At 43.5% G+C, this 15702-nt stretch overlaps 1 protein-coding gene across 1 annotated transcript; it reads left to right on the plus strand.

The window, feature by feature from the left end:
• Positions 1-7365: 7365 nt before the first annotated feature.
• Positions 7366-13249, plus strand: cckar (cholecystokinin A receptor). Its single transcript, XM_063042463.1, has 5 exons — positions 7366-7504; positions 7588-7839; positions 10935-11196; positions 11286-11410; positions 12744-13249. The coding sequence occupies exons 1-5, from the start codon at positions 7378-7380 to the stop codon at positions 13247-13249; spliced, it is 1272 nt and encodes a 423-aa protein (XP_062898533.1). The 5' UTR covers positions 7366-7377.
• The last annotated feature ends 2453 nt before the right edge of the window (positions 13250-15702 follow it).

Raw genomic sequence — 15702 nt, forward strand, 5'->3', positions numbered from 1 at the left:
TGTCTTGTCTCCCTCTCTCTTCACCATTTACACCATGGACTTCAACTACTGCACAGAGTCTTGTCATCTTCAGAAGATTTCGGATGACTCTGCCATAGTTGGATTCATCAGCAAGGGAGATGAGGCTGAGTACAGGGCTACGGTAGGAAACTTTGTCACATGGTGTGAACAGAATTATCTGCAGCTTAATGTGAAAAAGACTAAGGAGCTGGTGGTAGGTCTGAGGAGAGCTAAGGTACCGGTGACCCCTGTTTCCATCCAGGGGGTGAGTGTGGACATGGTGGAGGATTACAAATACCTGGGGATACGAATTGACAATAAACTGGACTGGTCAAAGAACACTGAGGCTGTCTACAAGAAGGGTCAGAGCCGTCTCTATTTCCTGAGGAGACTGAGGTCCTTTAACATCTGCCGGACGATGCTGAGGATGTTCTACAAGTCTGTGGTGGCCAGTGCGATCATGTTTGCTGTTGTGTGCTGGGGCAGCAGGCTGAGGGTAGCAGACTCCAACAGAATCAACAAACTTATTTGTAAGGCCAGTGATGTTGTGGGGATGGAACTGGACTCTCTGACAGTGGTGTCTGAAAAGAGGATGCTGTCTAAGTTGCATGCCATCTTGGTCAATGTCTCCCATCCACTACATAATGTACTGGGTGAGCACAGGAGTACATTCAGCCAGAGACTCATTCCACCGAGATGCAACACAGAGTGTCATAGGAAGTCATTCCTGCCTGTGGCCATCAAACTTTACAACTTCTCCCTTGGAGGGTCAGACACCCTGAGCCAATAGGCTGGTCCTGGACTTATTTCCTGGCATAATTTACATATTACTATTTAATTATTTATAGTTTTATTACTATTTAATTATTTATGGCGCAACTGTAACAAAAATCAATTTCCCCCGGGATCAATAAAGTGACTATGAATATGACTATGACTAATATATGGAATGCTCTGCCCCAGAAGGCTGTGGAGGCCAAGTCTCTGGATGCTTTCAAGAAAGAGATGGATAGAGCTCTTAAAGATAGTGGAATCAAAGGTTATGGGGATAAGGCAGGAACTGGATACTAGTTGTGGATGATCAGCCATGATCACAGTGAATGGCGGTGCTGGCTCAAAGGGCCGAATGGCCTACCCCTGCACCTATTGTCTATTGAGTTCTCAGCTGGGATGGTACGTCTACAATGGTCTTCCGCTTGGGACATCTAAACTCAACTGCACAATCATACTGTGACAAGAAGGTTGTCTATCCTTGATTCCACCATGGTTATCGCTAATCTGGGACCTAATTCTTGTTGTGGCTAATAGCCTGTTACTCCGCTACAAGCTCTGTCTGAGGGAAAACTGATGGAATCTCTTGATTCCAAACGTTATTCCAAGTATTTCCTTCTTGATCTGCTTGCTGCTTTTGAATATGTGAGAAGGGAGAGCGATGCATCACATGACTTAATCTGCACTTTCAAATTGCACTTTATGTCATAATAAACATCCAGTTCACTTCCCTTTTCCACAAGCAATGACCATTTGAATGACCTGGGAAAGACATTAGCTCTGCCATACTTTCAGGTTTTGAGCATAGCTGATGACATATGCCTTTTCCTTCACAGGCATCATCCTTCAAATCAAGCTAGACAAATTCTCATTTTAAAAGCACAAATTTGTTTTGCTTCTATGGAGAGAAGCAGCTATAATCAGAAAGTATAAAGTGTAAAGTGTGATTGGCTTTAATATAAACAAGAACTAGTCTCAAACGGTTTTCAAATACAAACTATCAGCAGTGATTGGTTTTGAAATTACAAAGACAGCTGCATGAATAAACATCATGATCCATGAAGGGAGCAGGACTCTGGCTCACAACACAAAATGCTTTAGAAATTGATATGATCATGAGACATTCTTGAATGCATTGGCCAGACATGCAGGCAATAAGGCAGTGAAGTTCCCAGCAAAGGAGAAAGGAAAGTTCCAGGCTGTCTATTTGAACTTACACATGATCATGGTCATATATGTCAAATTTATGTCTATCAATTGATATTTGGGGTATTTGTGAATCCAGAGAACCACCCCTCATAACACTGTGGTAAAAGAAAGATGATTTATATTTCTAGATTCCCAAGGAACTGTTTCAATATTGAGAGTTGGTCTTGTATTCTCATTTCAAATGCATAACCACACATTGGGACCACTTGTCATACCCAAAATATTGAACGGAACTATACAATTGAACTATTGACATTGTATTTGATCACCTGCTGTTATCGTTGTACATACTTAAAAGGCATAAAAACCCAATGTACATTGCATTCAGGGAGATTGTCCCACCAAGTCTCATACTCGTGTCAGCTCATGCTGAATAATGTTCTGTTATATCTATAGTGCCAACCCCATGTGGCTCATTCACAGTCACAACAACTTCACCATATTCTGTTCATCAAATCTTGTGGACTTCTTAAAAGATCAATAAATTTTATTTTTTTCTGAGCTACCAGCAATCAACAGATTATTTTGATCATAAAGGCAATGATCCACTCCTTGCCAGATCCATCAAGACTTGAAAAATCTTGAGTAAAGACTCGTCCCCAATTCTACCACTCATTTACACACTAGAGACAACTTACAGTGGCCAGTTAACATATCAAACCGCATGCCTTTGGTACACAGGTATCATTTGGTGCCCTCGTTTCTTCCTATGTGGTCACAGGGAAAATGTGCAAACTCTACATAGACAGCACCTAAGGGCAGGTTCAAACTCAAGTCACTGAAGCAATGAGGCAACAGCTATACCAGCTGTACCAGTGTGCTTAGACCTGGAAGATGTCTAATTTTTGTGAATATTTTAATTGCCCTGTCTTCACATATACATATATCTTATGAAGCAGGTAACAGAAACTGTGTCGTCTACAGCTTGAGTTTGTCATCTCCACAGCGCTATAAAATTTTGTTGCCTCAGACTGGCATTCACAAGCACACCATTCTGTCCTAGCCTATCCTGCTCCTGTTCAAAGTGACTCCTCAGGTCTGGGCATGAACTATATCAGATTTGTATCTAGTGGCCGGTGTATGTATTCAGTATCCTCTGTTATAAAAGTAGATAAGTCTTTGAAGATTTTGACATACCTTTCCAAGAAAGCATCTTCAGTAAACATCCTTCCAATCTAGCCCGAACTGCCTTTGTTGTTTTAACCCCCATGAAAGGTGGCTTGTTTTCAAAAAGTGCTGTAATGATCAGCAGATGTCTATTTCGTTCCACTATACACTCTATTTACTCCAGTCCATCAATGATGTCAAGCTGAAATTGTGAGAGTAGGCATGTACTGTTTTTGCCATCTGCAAATTTTATATCACTTTGTACTAAAATGGAAGTTTTTTTTGTTCTATTTGTGTCCTTCCTTGTAATAATATGGTTATTGTATGTTTCCCTGTGAATGTTACTCATATGCTGCTACATGCCTGTGATTTTGCAGGAAGTTTTTCATTGCACCTTTGCATACATACAGTACACTTGTGTGTATCATAACCTAGACTTTTACTTTACATGACAAGTGAATTGTTAATACGTTTACTCAGAAATCTGTTTGGAGCTGGAAGAACTCACTGGGTCTGGCAGTAGCTATGGAAAGAAATGGGTAGTCAACATTTTGGGTCTTGATGTTGCTCCACAAGTGCAACAGGTCTATCACATAAAATAAATCTAATAGAGTACCAAAATTGCATGGAAGGACAAGTTCTTGAATTAACCTACATACAGTTGACTCTTGGGTATGCAATGGAGTGTGGTGCCCCCATGGATAATGCACAATCACTGAAAATGATGACAGAAAATGCAATGTTTATTGTTATTAAAATACTCCTAGTGTGTTTGTTCATTACAGAATTGTTTTACAATGGTACTTTTCCAACTTACCAAGCACTCCAAATTCATTTTCAATGGCCAAAACCACGTGCTTCAATTTTTAGGGATTTGTTGACATATTTACAGTACAATATGGCTCTCTGGGATACGGTAATGCTATAAAAACAAGTCTCAACAAACATGAAAGGTTTCATCAGTTTTAATGTACTTTCATTGTTATCCCAAACAGCAATTAAACTACTATTACTGCAACGTAGTTACTGTACTTTACTCTTTATTGCTGGGAGGCCTTCTGGAGGTTGGCTTTTAATCCACAAAAGATAAGCCTTTTAAATTGAGAACACGGACCTTTAAAAGTGACACCGTGGTTCTTCAGAAATGACAAGCTGTTAAGTCAGCTGCAGGTGACTTGAGAGCTCACTGTGTTCACCAATTGTCTTACTTGGTTTCTGATTTCTACTTCCAAATTATTACTAATGTCTTTGGATTAAAATACCTTTCCAGTTTCTGTATATCATCTTTAAAGAAAATTTGTCATCTTGACATGTACTTCTAGTGCTTCCTCTGTTGACTTTGTTGAATCTGGAGACAATATTGTTCAGAAGGTTCTTTGGAAGTCAAGAATGAGACACAAATCTTGAGGTTACAGCCGTTTTATTAGATGTTCATAGCAGTAAAGCACTGTAGCGGGTAACTAACTCTGACTGTAACCAAATCGTTCTACAGTAAGCTAGGAGGAAAGAAACAAACAAATAACTTGTCTCACAGTAGATCTTTATATTGAGAACTTGTTCAAATTTAAAGTAAATTTATTTTCAAATACACATGTATTCCACCATATACTACCATACTGAGAGTCGTTTTCTTGAGGACATTCACAGTGAATAAAACAAACACAGTAGCATCAATGAAAGACAGCATCCAACAAGACAGACAAACAACCAATATGCAAAAGACAACAAACTGTGAAAAAGTAATAATTAAGTAAGTAATAAATATCAAGAACATGAGATGAAGGGTCCTTGAATATGATTCCATAGGTTGTGGGAAGAGCTCAGTGTCGGAGTGAGTGAAGTTATCCCTTCTGGTTCAAGAGGCTGATGGTTGAGGGGTAGTAACTGTTCCTGAACTTGGTGGTGTGTGTGTCCTGAGGTTCCTGATGGCAGCAGTGAGAAGAGAGCATATCCTGGATGGTGCAAGTCCTTTATGATGGATGCTGCTTTCCAGCAACAGTGCTCTGCGTAGATCTGCTCAGTGGTGGGGAGGACTTTACCCATATTCACTTCTTTTTGTAGGTTTTTCCATTCAGGGGTGTTGGTGGAAATGGAGGTGCTGCCATGCTCTGCTCATAATGACACTTATTTGCTGGACCCCGGACCAATCTTCTGAAATGATAACACCGAAGAATTTAAAGTTGCTGTCCTTCTCCATCTCTGATTTCCCAATGAGGACTAGCTCGTGGACCTCCAAGCTGGATAGATAAAGGAATTCTCTGATAAGAACAGACTATAAGACAAGGACATCTTTGATTTACTCACACAGCCATGACATCCGAGGCTTATTGACGAAGGAACTACAAAAATACAGAACTAGCTATCACAAATTACTGAAATTCCACAGAACTTTTACAGAAAACAGGTGATTATACAAACAGGTAAGGAAACATAAAGGAAGTGCAAGTACAGAAAGACTAACATTTTGGACCCGATACCAACAGTGCTTTACACTCCTGTATCACATTGTTTCAGGCTCTTCCTGTATCACCTCCTTCTGCCTTCATAATATGATTCAATTGATATAATAGGTCAGGATACGATCGAGTGGTTCTCAACCTCGTTCACACATACTCAGGCTCTTGTGCTAACCATTTGAGGCAGCCAAGCCTCTGTGCAATGACATGGCTAAACGTAGTGCATGCTGTCATCTGGTGACAAGCCCATGCAGAAATCCCTTGTTACAGGCAGTGCCGTATACCCTTATTAGGACACAAAGACACAAAGAGGTCTTAGACAAACGCGCGTCATTACAGACAAACACCAGAAAATTCAGTTTTCTCCAAAAACTTCTCCAAAATCTGCTAAGCCAGATTTGTCAAAGTCTTCCAAACTGAGTATTGGTAATTGTGTAACATATTCAACGGTGTTGGAGCACAGTATATGTGTATATGATACTAGGTAGAACATTTCAGCCCTCTGGAGTTCTGGATGTTCCAGATTATTGGTCAGTGCTACATCACTAAGGAAATGTATGCCACATGTTGAATCCACATACTGTATAAGGTAAGCGGAGAAGAGCGCTTGCACAGTGATGACCCAGCTGATCCTTGCCTCTTTGTTTGGCCCTGTCGGATCACTCACAATTGGGCCATTACTGTCAGGTTTGCACATGCAGAGACCTCCCAGCTAACATAATTCACTTGCTGCTGGTTCCAGTCGCATCACCTACAACCTACATAACTGCGGTTCTCATCCGCAGTCCCTGTTCACTTATCGAACCAGCCGGCCGCGACCGGTTGCTGCCGGGCTTCACTCTCCCAGCTTAAAGTTTACCTTGTTACCTGCTGCGGTTAGTTTCTGTTCTCTCTCGGGCCCGCCTGGCTTATTAGTTTGCTGTCTATTGTTAAAGTATGGTTTACCGCTCAATCGTCTCCAGTGCTCTGCTTTTGGTTCAAAACTCTACGTTTCCTGACGATTGCTCTCACTCGCTTGTCTAATATGCCGCTCAAATTCAAGTTTCACTAGCAAATCGACATTCCCTCATGAGCAAAACCCCTCATTCCGAAACTGAACTACGAGAGCGTCTGGAAATCCGGAGCATCGCACAAAATGCTGGGGGAAGTCAGCAGGTCAAGAAGGGAATAAACAGTCGACATTTTGGGTCGAGACCCTCATCAGGGAAACTGTGTCTGAGAAAGTGACGATCCTTGAACAAATCTCTGATCTTTCGCTGGAAATCGGGTGAAACTCGTCTTTCGGCTGAAAATTGTCCTCCTACCAGAGCCCGGGCCACAACATAGGGGAGAGGGGAGCCTCTGCAATCCGCAGACGCCAAGGGTTAACCCTCCAGATACAGAACTGAATAATAGATGCTCACCGCCGCCGCCGCTTGTGAACCCGTAGCCTTGTTCGTCCGGCGGGGGCGGGGCTGAGTTTCCATTGGCACCTGCAGTTTACAGAACGAGCTTCACAAACATTATCCGGAGCTCTCACCAAAAAAAAACTGCACACCTAGGTTTACTCAGCAAATGTCATCGCAGAGGGCTTCGACCCTTGGTATCAAACATATTTAAAAAGGACAGAAATCAGAATTGTTTCTTCCATAATGAGGAAACATTGAATAATACAGCTATTTAAGAGACATAAAACTTCCGTGCTGGCATCGATGTCGTTATTCTTTGAGTCGGGCATATATTTACGGTGATATTTTAGTGCAAGACGATCTGCAGAACTCGAGGGAAGTAAAATGTACTGATGGCTCGGCCAATTGCACCGTCCAGCGGAGTAAGGCGCGTTCAGAAGCCGGTGATGGAGACGGTTTCTCTTCTACTGCTGAATCTCACCGAGATGCCGAGAGTAACAGGTCCAACCGGGAGCAGGAACCGGAGCGGCTGCGAGGGCGACAAGTGTCAGCAGGCTGTCCGTCCGCCCAAAGGTAGGGACTGCTATGGGCGCGCACGGGAACGCAAATGCACACTTCTTTTAAAACAAATATTGCCTCCTTTATCTCTCTTCCAGACCTGGATCAGACTGTGCGGATATTCCTTTACTGTCTGTTTTTTGTGTTGAGCGTGCTTGGGAATGTCCTGATCATCACCGTCCTTCTGAGGAACAAGCGGCTGCGCACTGTAACCAACAGCTTCCTGCTCTCGCTGGCAGTCAGCGACCTGATGTTGTGCCTCTTCTGTATGCCCTTCACCCTCATCCCCAACCTGCTCAAGGACTTCATTTTCGGAAGCGCCGTCTGCAAGGCCGTCGCCTACTTCATGGGTAACTAAAACTCCAATGCAATGCATGGAAAACTATGAAATTCCACGCGGAGGCGTGGCGTCAATAGAAAGTCAGGGCAAAACCGTTTACCTCCAACTCCTGTTCTATTCCACTATTAAGAATTGTTTTTGTTTTTATTTTTGTCGGTGTATCGACACAAATTATTTTAAGTAACCTCTAAAGTCATGACTAGGTGATTGTATGAGAGAACCTCGTTAAAGCGGGAATTAGGCGTTACGGTAAAGGTGCACCTTGGAATCATAGCTTTCGTAGTAAACAGTTGAAAGTCTGTCTCACCCGCGAATCGCACCTATTTATTCACTGCATCCACTTGCCAGAAAAAGTTAACGGAATGCTCCTAACTGTAGCTAGGCATGTTAACAGTAGGAGGAAGATAGTGGCCTTTTGCTTGGAGGTTAATGTTTAAACCATGTTAAATATAATCTGTTTTTAATATTGCATTTACTCTTTTATTCCACTGTTTTTCGTCTCAGTCATGTTTATGGCTGAAATCATATTATCACAGTCTCAGGGGAAGATCTCGTTCGGTTTCTAAGGAAAGGAATGTTTAATAACATTATCTAATCATCATTTCCCTGTTTACTAATCGGTTCGCTTTTAAAAGCCGTGTTCCAGAGCTCTACAAATTTTGGACACCTGAACGGGCAGCGAATGCAGGGGTATAGATAGACCATGAGCCGACAGAATAGGATCACTTAAATTGAGATTCACATCGCAGAAGGGCCTGTTCCTGGGCTGGTCTGTGTTCAGCTGTAAGATGCACTTCCAAAGCTGGACATACAACGAACTAATTATAACGCAATGGCTCAGACTGTGGATTCTGATGCAGCATATAATAGGTTTAAATTAATCCGCAGTCGCTTGTTAGTTTACGGGATCTGAATCGATGTACAGACACAAGCACTTCAATAAGGTTGGCTCTACAGTACTAAATCTCTGCCTGAAGTTTCCCTCTTATTAATATAAAATACAGTGTTGAGGATATTTAAAGATGCATTTTCAATTAATTTTTGCAAAACAGATTAGTCTAAACCAAAAGCCGTGGATGAACCAGGAGATTCACAGTCTGCTGAGGGCTACATCTGTGGCATTCAAGAGCAGTGCTCCAGAACTATGCAAGAGATCCAAGTACGACCGATGGAAGACTATTTCAAGGCCGAAAAAATACAATTCCGATTGAGATTAGATTCGGAATCGGATGTACATCAACTCTGGCAGGGTTTGCGGGCCATTACTTCCTACAAAGCGAAACCTAACATTATGAATGGCTGTGGTGCTTCACTCCCAGGTGAACTCGACGCCTTTTATACGTGCTTTGAAAAGGAGAATAAAACTACACCTGTGCGAACCCCTACAGCATCGGGTGACCCTGTGATCTCTGTCTCGGAGGCAGATGTCTGAATATCTTTCGGCAGGGTAAACGTTAAGGCTTCAGGCCCCGATGGTTTACCTGAAAACCTGTGCCAACCAAATGGCGTGAATATTCAAAGACATCTTCAAACTCTTTCTGCTGCAGTCGGAGGTTTCTACCTGCTTCAAAAGGGCGACAATTATACCAGTGCTCAAGAGGAACAGGGTAAGCCGTCTCAGCGCTGATCGTCCTGTGGCACTCGCATCTACTGTGAGCAAGTGTTTTGAGAGGTTGGTCGTGGCTAGAATAAACTCCCGCCTAAGCAAGGATCTGGACTCGCCGCAATTAGCCTATCGCCAGAATAGGCCTACAGCGAATGCCATCTCACTGGCTCTCCTCTCGGCCTTGGATCACCCAGACAATAGCTACGTCAACACTTATGTCAGGCTGCTGTTTATTGACTACAGCCCAGTGTTCAACACAATCATACCCTCCGTTCTAATCAACAGGCTTCAAAATCTGAGCCTCTGTATCTTCATCTGCAACTGGATCCTTGACTTCCTCACCACAGTCCGCGCGGATCAGAAACAATATCCCCTCGCTGATAATCAATACTGGCACTCGTCAAGCGTGCGTACTTAGCCCGCTGATCTACTCTGTCTACGCCCTCGATTGTGTGGCTAGGCACAGCCCAAACGCCATCTGCAAATTTGCCGATGACATGACTATTGTTGGCGGAATTTCAGATGGTGACGGGGAGGCACATCAGCTGGTTGCGTGGCGTCGCGGCAACAACTTTGTACCCAATGTCAGTAAGACCAAGGAATTGATTGTGGACTTCGGAAAGGGGAAGTCAAAGGAACACACACCAGTCCACATCGAGGGATCAGCAGAGGAAAGGGTGAGCAGTTTCGAGTTCCTGTGTGTCAACATCCTGAGCCCAATATATTGATGTAGATATTTCAAAAAAGGCACGACAGCGGCTATATGTCATCAGGAATTTGAAGATAACTGGTATGTCACCATAGACACTGATACATTTCTACAGATGTACCGTGGAGAGCATTCTTACTGGTCGCATCGCCGTCTGGTACGGAGGGGCCAGTGCACAAGATCGGGAGAAGCTGCAGTAAGTTGTAAACTCAGTCAGCTCAACTAGACTCCACAGCATCGACAACACCTTCCAAAGGCGATGCCTCAAAAATGTGGACCCCCATTGCTACTCTCAAGGAAAGAGGAGATACAAGAGCCTGAAGACACACGCTCAGCGTTTTAGGGACAGCTTCTCCCCCTCCACCGTCGGATTTCTAAATGGACAATGAACCCATGAACACTACCTCATGTTCCTTTTTCCTCTCTTGTAGCACTGCTTATTTAATTTTATTATAGCACATTTTGTAATTTATTATTATGTATTGCAACATACTGCTGCCGCAATTCAACATATTTGAAAATCGACATCTGCTAGTGGTATTAGACCTGGTTCTAACTCTGATTCTTCTGCTTTCGAAGAATGTATATTTCGAATTGTAGACCATGATAAAATAAATTATGTAATTATTTCCAGTTGTATTGGGTTCTGGAGCAACAAGTGATCTGTTGGAGGAACTCCGCAATTCGAACAGCATCGCCCTTCTGAGATCCTTCAGCTGAATACTTGATGCTCCAGATTCCGCATCTGCAGTCTCTCGTCTCCACCATAATTCATTCTGTTTCTCTTTAGGTATCTCTGTTAGTGTTTCTACCTTCAGTTTGGTGGCGATTTCCCTGGAGAGATACAGCGCCATATGTAAACCGCTTAAATCCAGGGTCTGGCAAACCAAGTCCCACGCCTTCAAAGTGATTGCCGCCACTTGGCTGCTTTCAGTTACGGTAATGTTACCGTATCCCATCTACAACACCTTGGTTCCCTTCACCAGGGTAAACAACAGCACCGGCAATATGTGTCGACTCCTGTGGCCGAACGATTTCACTCAACAATTCTGGTAATATATCGAAGTTTTCAAAGTTCATCAATACAAATCTGGGGTGAAAATGACTTCAGACTAATTGGTTGCATTATTGCTCGCTCTAGGTATGTCTTCCTTTTGCTGATCCTCTTTCTGATTCCCGGAATAGTGATGATGATCGCTTATGGGTTGATATCCCGCGAGTTATACAGCGGCATTCGGTTTGAAATGAGAAGCAGGAGGAGCCAAGGTAAATGACGGAGTTTGAAAGGAGCACTGCTTAGCTGCTGGGGTTATATGTTGCCCTTATTTCAACCTAGGACGTTCATCATCATCATCATACAGAAATCTCGGCGCTCTCCGTCCCTAGCCCCCCTAAAAGTAGTTAGGCAATTTAATATTAATTTAATATGCATATCGTTGCACTTTGGGTACAACCTTCAGTGAAATTGGTAAAATAGAATAAATACATAGGAAAACGACTTTTAATGAAATGGGAAATATTATAGGATATTGAATCACTGGAATTCAATGTGTTTGATTTCCATTGGGGCTGTGAGTTTTCTTTTTTGGTATTGATGAAATATTTTTTGCTTTGAAAACTCCAGATTCGTTAAATCCTGACAACACTGCGTTGTAGTTTGCGATTTTAAAAAAACGATATTTTGTTTATTTGTTGAGATACAACGCGGAACAGTCTCTTCCGCTCCTTCGAGCGGCGCAGACCAGCAACACCCCCCCCCACACACACACACACACACTTAACACTAGCCTAATTACGGGACAATTTACAATGATCAATTAACCGCCCCCCGCCCCCAACCGGTACGTCTTTTATCTGTGGAAGAAAAGCGGAGCGCCCGGAGGGAAACACACGCGGTCACGGTAGAACGTACAAACTCCCTATGGGAATTGAACCCAGGTCGCGGATTGTGCTTTCTACTACGCCCCTTTCGCCTTTTATTTCACCTTAATTCGTCCTTTCTCATCTCTTGGACGACTTCTTTAAAGAGTATGATTTGCTTTAAAGAGTATGCCTTCCCGTGCATTTCTAATTCTGAAGTTTCATTATGTGGTAAAGTAAGGCAGCAGGTCATTAATTGCATTACGCATTAATTGAGATCGAATGGACAGCTGGAAACTTTTCCACAGGGCGTAAATGCCTAATAGGAGGAGTCATAATTTTCAGTTGATTGGAGGAAAGTATAGGGCAATGTCAGAGGTACGTTTTTTATTACACAGAATGGTGAGTGTGTGGAAGGCGCTGCCGGGGGAGGTGGTAGAGGCAGATACATTAGGAGCATTTAAGAGACTCTTAGATGGGCACATGGATGACAGAGAAAAAAAGAGGGCTGTGAAGGAGGAGAGGTTAAATTGATTCTAGAGTAGGTTAAAAGGTCAGCACAACATCGTGACTTCACAACACTGGTACTGTGCTTCCGGTTACTGCCTGGGGAATAAACGAGCATCAAATAATTACAACTGGTTTAGCAGACAGCGCAACTAGTTGAAGGGATGGCGGAAAATCGGGCGACAGGATTATGTTTCCGCTACTGAAATTTCGCCCTGTGTTTAATTCGCAGAGAGAAGTGGCGCCTATGTCAGCAGTTACGAGGATGGAGATGGGTGTTACGTGCAGAGCATAAAGCGTAAAAGGGCAATCGAAATGCAGCCATTATCAAGCTCCACTCATGCTAAAATAAGCAGAGCGAGAAGCAGCAGCTCTACGGCGAATTTAATGGCAAAAAAGCGAGTGATCCGCATGCTGATTGTGATTGTGATCATGTTCTTCATCTGCTGGACTCCTATATTCTGTGCAAATGCTTGGCGAGCGTTTGACAAGGTCTCCGCCGACAGATTCCTGTCCGGGACCCCGATTTCATTCATTCATTTGCTCTCTTACACGTCCGCCTGTGTAAACCCCATCATCTACTGTTTCATGAATAAACGATTCCGCGAGGCCTGCTTAGCGACTTTTACCTGTTGTAGCAAGCAGCGGCCACGGCCAAGAGAGATTGAGGACGAGGGTCACACCGTCACTGCTTCCATGTCCAGATGCACTTACACCAACGTCTCATCCCCCTCTTGACCGGGGGGCGGGGGGCAAGGGAACTCCTTATACTTTCCCGTCAGGAATTTTCTCCTTTTAACCCTGCTTTTAAAAAAACATTTACCTTGTCTATTGTCCAATATTTATTACCTTTGCAAGTGCTGCATCAACACAGGAGATCAACTCTGAAAACAGATTTACATGACAACAATCAACAGCGAAAGGTCGACGCTGCTCCTTGACAATAATCCCAGAGAATAAAGTATCGAAAATCAAGGTCACACTTCATGGCTGTCGCCTATTCCCTGTGACCATTCTTTGGAGATTGAAACAAGGCTGAATGTAAGAAAATCGTTTAACAATTATTATTTTATTGGTAATTGTTATATTAGGGGTCTAGAGTATTTTGCAGTGTGTCACATAATGAAACGTATATTTCTGAAACGAGGCACTAACTTGGTTCAACCATGCAGAAGGAGATGAAGTGAGGGGCGGTTCGAAGGTTCTCTCTCCCCTCGCCAGCCCCTCCCTGTGTCCTCTATCCTTCAACCAGGTTAAAGATTATTTTACTATTGTCACCTGTACAGAGATACAGCGGGAAAGCCTTTGCGTGCCATCCAGACTTGTCCTGCTACTACAGTCGCCATAAACGTGTCCAACGCCCATATACTCTCTTGGTTTAGTTGTAAGTGATGAGATCAGTCGAGCCGAGTATGGTATTCTCCAGGAGTTGCCTAAAGATGGGTCCTCGGGTGGCTGCAGAGGCCGAGGCGGATTGTCGGTCTATCTTTTCGAAGTTGTCGCTTGCTATCTGCCGCAGAGTGGAAGTCGCTCTCGTATAGTACAGCTCACTCTCGAACACATTTCCCCCAGATGTATCTCTGGTGTGCAATGTCTCCCCATTTTTAGTTGCAATGTTGAATTTCGTCAGGTTGATTTTGATGTTATCCTTGAGGCATTTCCTTTGCCCACTAGGCTCGCTGACCTTCATTCAACTGGGAGTAAAGGATCTGTTTGGGATGATGTGAGTTAGGCATCTGAATGACATGACCTATCCATCGGAGTCGGTGTTGCTTTAATGCTGCTCATGTTGGCCTCCACCAGTGCGCCTGTCCTTCCAGCCGATCCTCAAAATCTTTCGTAAGGTTACTTGGTTATATTGTTAGAAGGCTTTCATGTGCCAACAGTACGTAGTCACTCATTCGTTCAGCTCCATGCAGTGATGTAGGAAGGATGATTGCTCTATAGACCAAAACGTTTTCTTGGCCCTATAGGTCGCGGTCTCCAAAGACTTCTTTTCCCTAATTTTACACAGATTTCACTAGCACCTCGGGCGGTGGTTAATCTCTGTATAGATTTTGCTTTAGCGGAGAGAATACTTTTAAGGTAGGAAAAGCGGTCTACATTTTCAAGGGCGATATCTTCAACTTGGCTGATAAATGGCTGATTAGGCGGTGGCTGATAAAGGACCTGTGTCTATTTATATTCAAAACAAGACCCAGGGCCGTATATGCCTTGGCAAATGTATTCAGGATACATTGGACGTCTCCTTCAGAGTGTGCTGCGATGGAGTTGTCATCCGCGTACTAAAATTCCGTGATAGTGGCGGCGCTGACCTTGAACCGGTTGAGGTTGAAAAGCCTCTTGTCATTTATACATGTTTGCGGTTCCCTGTGGCGTGTTCTCGCCAATGAGGTGAAGGATGGAGCAATGAAGATGGCAAATAGGGTGGGTGATATGATACAGCCTCACCTAACTCCTGTCCGGACAGGGAAGGGTTCAGCATCACTGTTGCCGAGCCATCACGCAGAAGCCTCGATATTCGTAAGTACTTGCCAAGACAGCCATGTCTTACTGGTATACGCCAGAGACCTCATGGGTCTACTGTACCAAATGCCTTTGTTAGATCTATGAAAGCCCAGTACAAGGGTTGCCTTTGTTCACGGCATTTTTTCTAAAGGTGGCGTGCTGTGAAGATCTGCGATAACTCCAGATGGGCAGAAAGTACATTGTGTTTCAAAGAGTACTGCTTCAGATGGTGGAAGGAGTCGGCTGACAAGGATACGTACAAGCGCTTTGCCCGTAGTTGACCGGAATTTTTATAATTGCCACGATCTGCTTTGTGTCCCTGCTTGTATATTACAGCACGATTAGAGCAGCCCTGGGCGGGCTTACATATCAATCCCACAAGTGGTACTTTTCCATTTACGTGTAACCAAAAGTTCCAAAGTTTGTGAGATCGCTGCATCTGACTAAAGGACGTGTCCTTCGCTGTATGTTTTGCTTTCCAATAAATGAGAATACTCAGAAGGTTGTTTTTAATTTTGCTTCCATTTGTAGTTTATTACATTCTCCCGGCGTGTTCCTTCGAGACTCGACTTTGCACACTATCAGTTAAGAACACAGAGTGACCCCACTTCTCTTCTCTTAATGCACCTGCCACTGCAAGAAAGGAAGAAAATATCAATGTAGTAAACCCACACCAGATAAGA

This window comes from Mobula hypostoma, chromosome 3, assembly GCF_963921235.1.
Source record: "Mobula hypostoma chromosome 3, sMobHyp1.1, whole genome shotgun sequence".
In the NCBI taxonomy this organism is placed as follows: Eukaryota; Metazoa; Chordata; class Chondrichthyes; order Myliobatiformes; family Myliobatidae; genus Mobula; species Mobula hypostoma.

Excerpts from the sequence above, each read along its gene's own strand:
- cckar (XM_063042463.1), top strand. The coding sequence starts at position 7,378 with ATGGAGACGGTTTCTCTTCTACTGCTGAATCTCACCGAGATGCCGAGA. Across the intron at positions 7,840-10,934 it reads GGCCGTCGCCTACTTCATGG|GTATCTCTGTTAGTGTTTCT; the intron begins GTAACTAAAACT and ends GTTTCTCTTTAG. Across the intron at positions 11,197-11,285 it reads GATTTCACTCAACAATTCTG|GTATGTCTTCCTTTTGCTGA; the intron begins GTAATATATCGA and ends TGCTCGCTCTAG.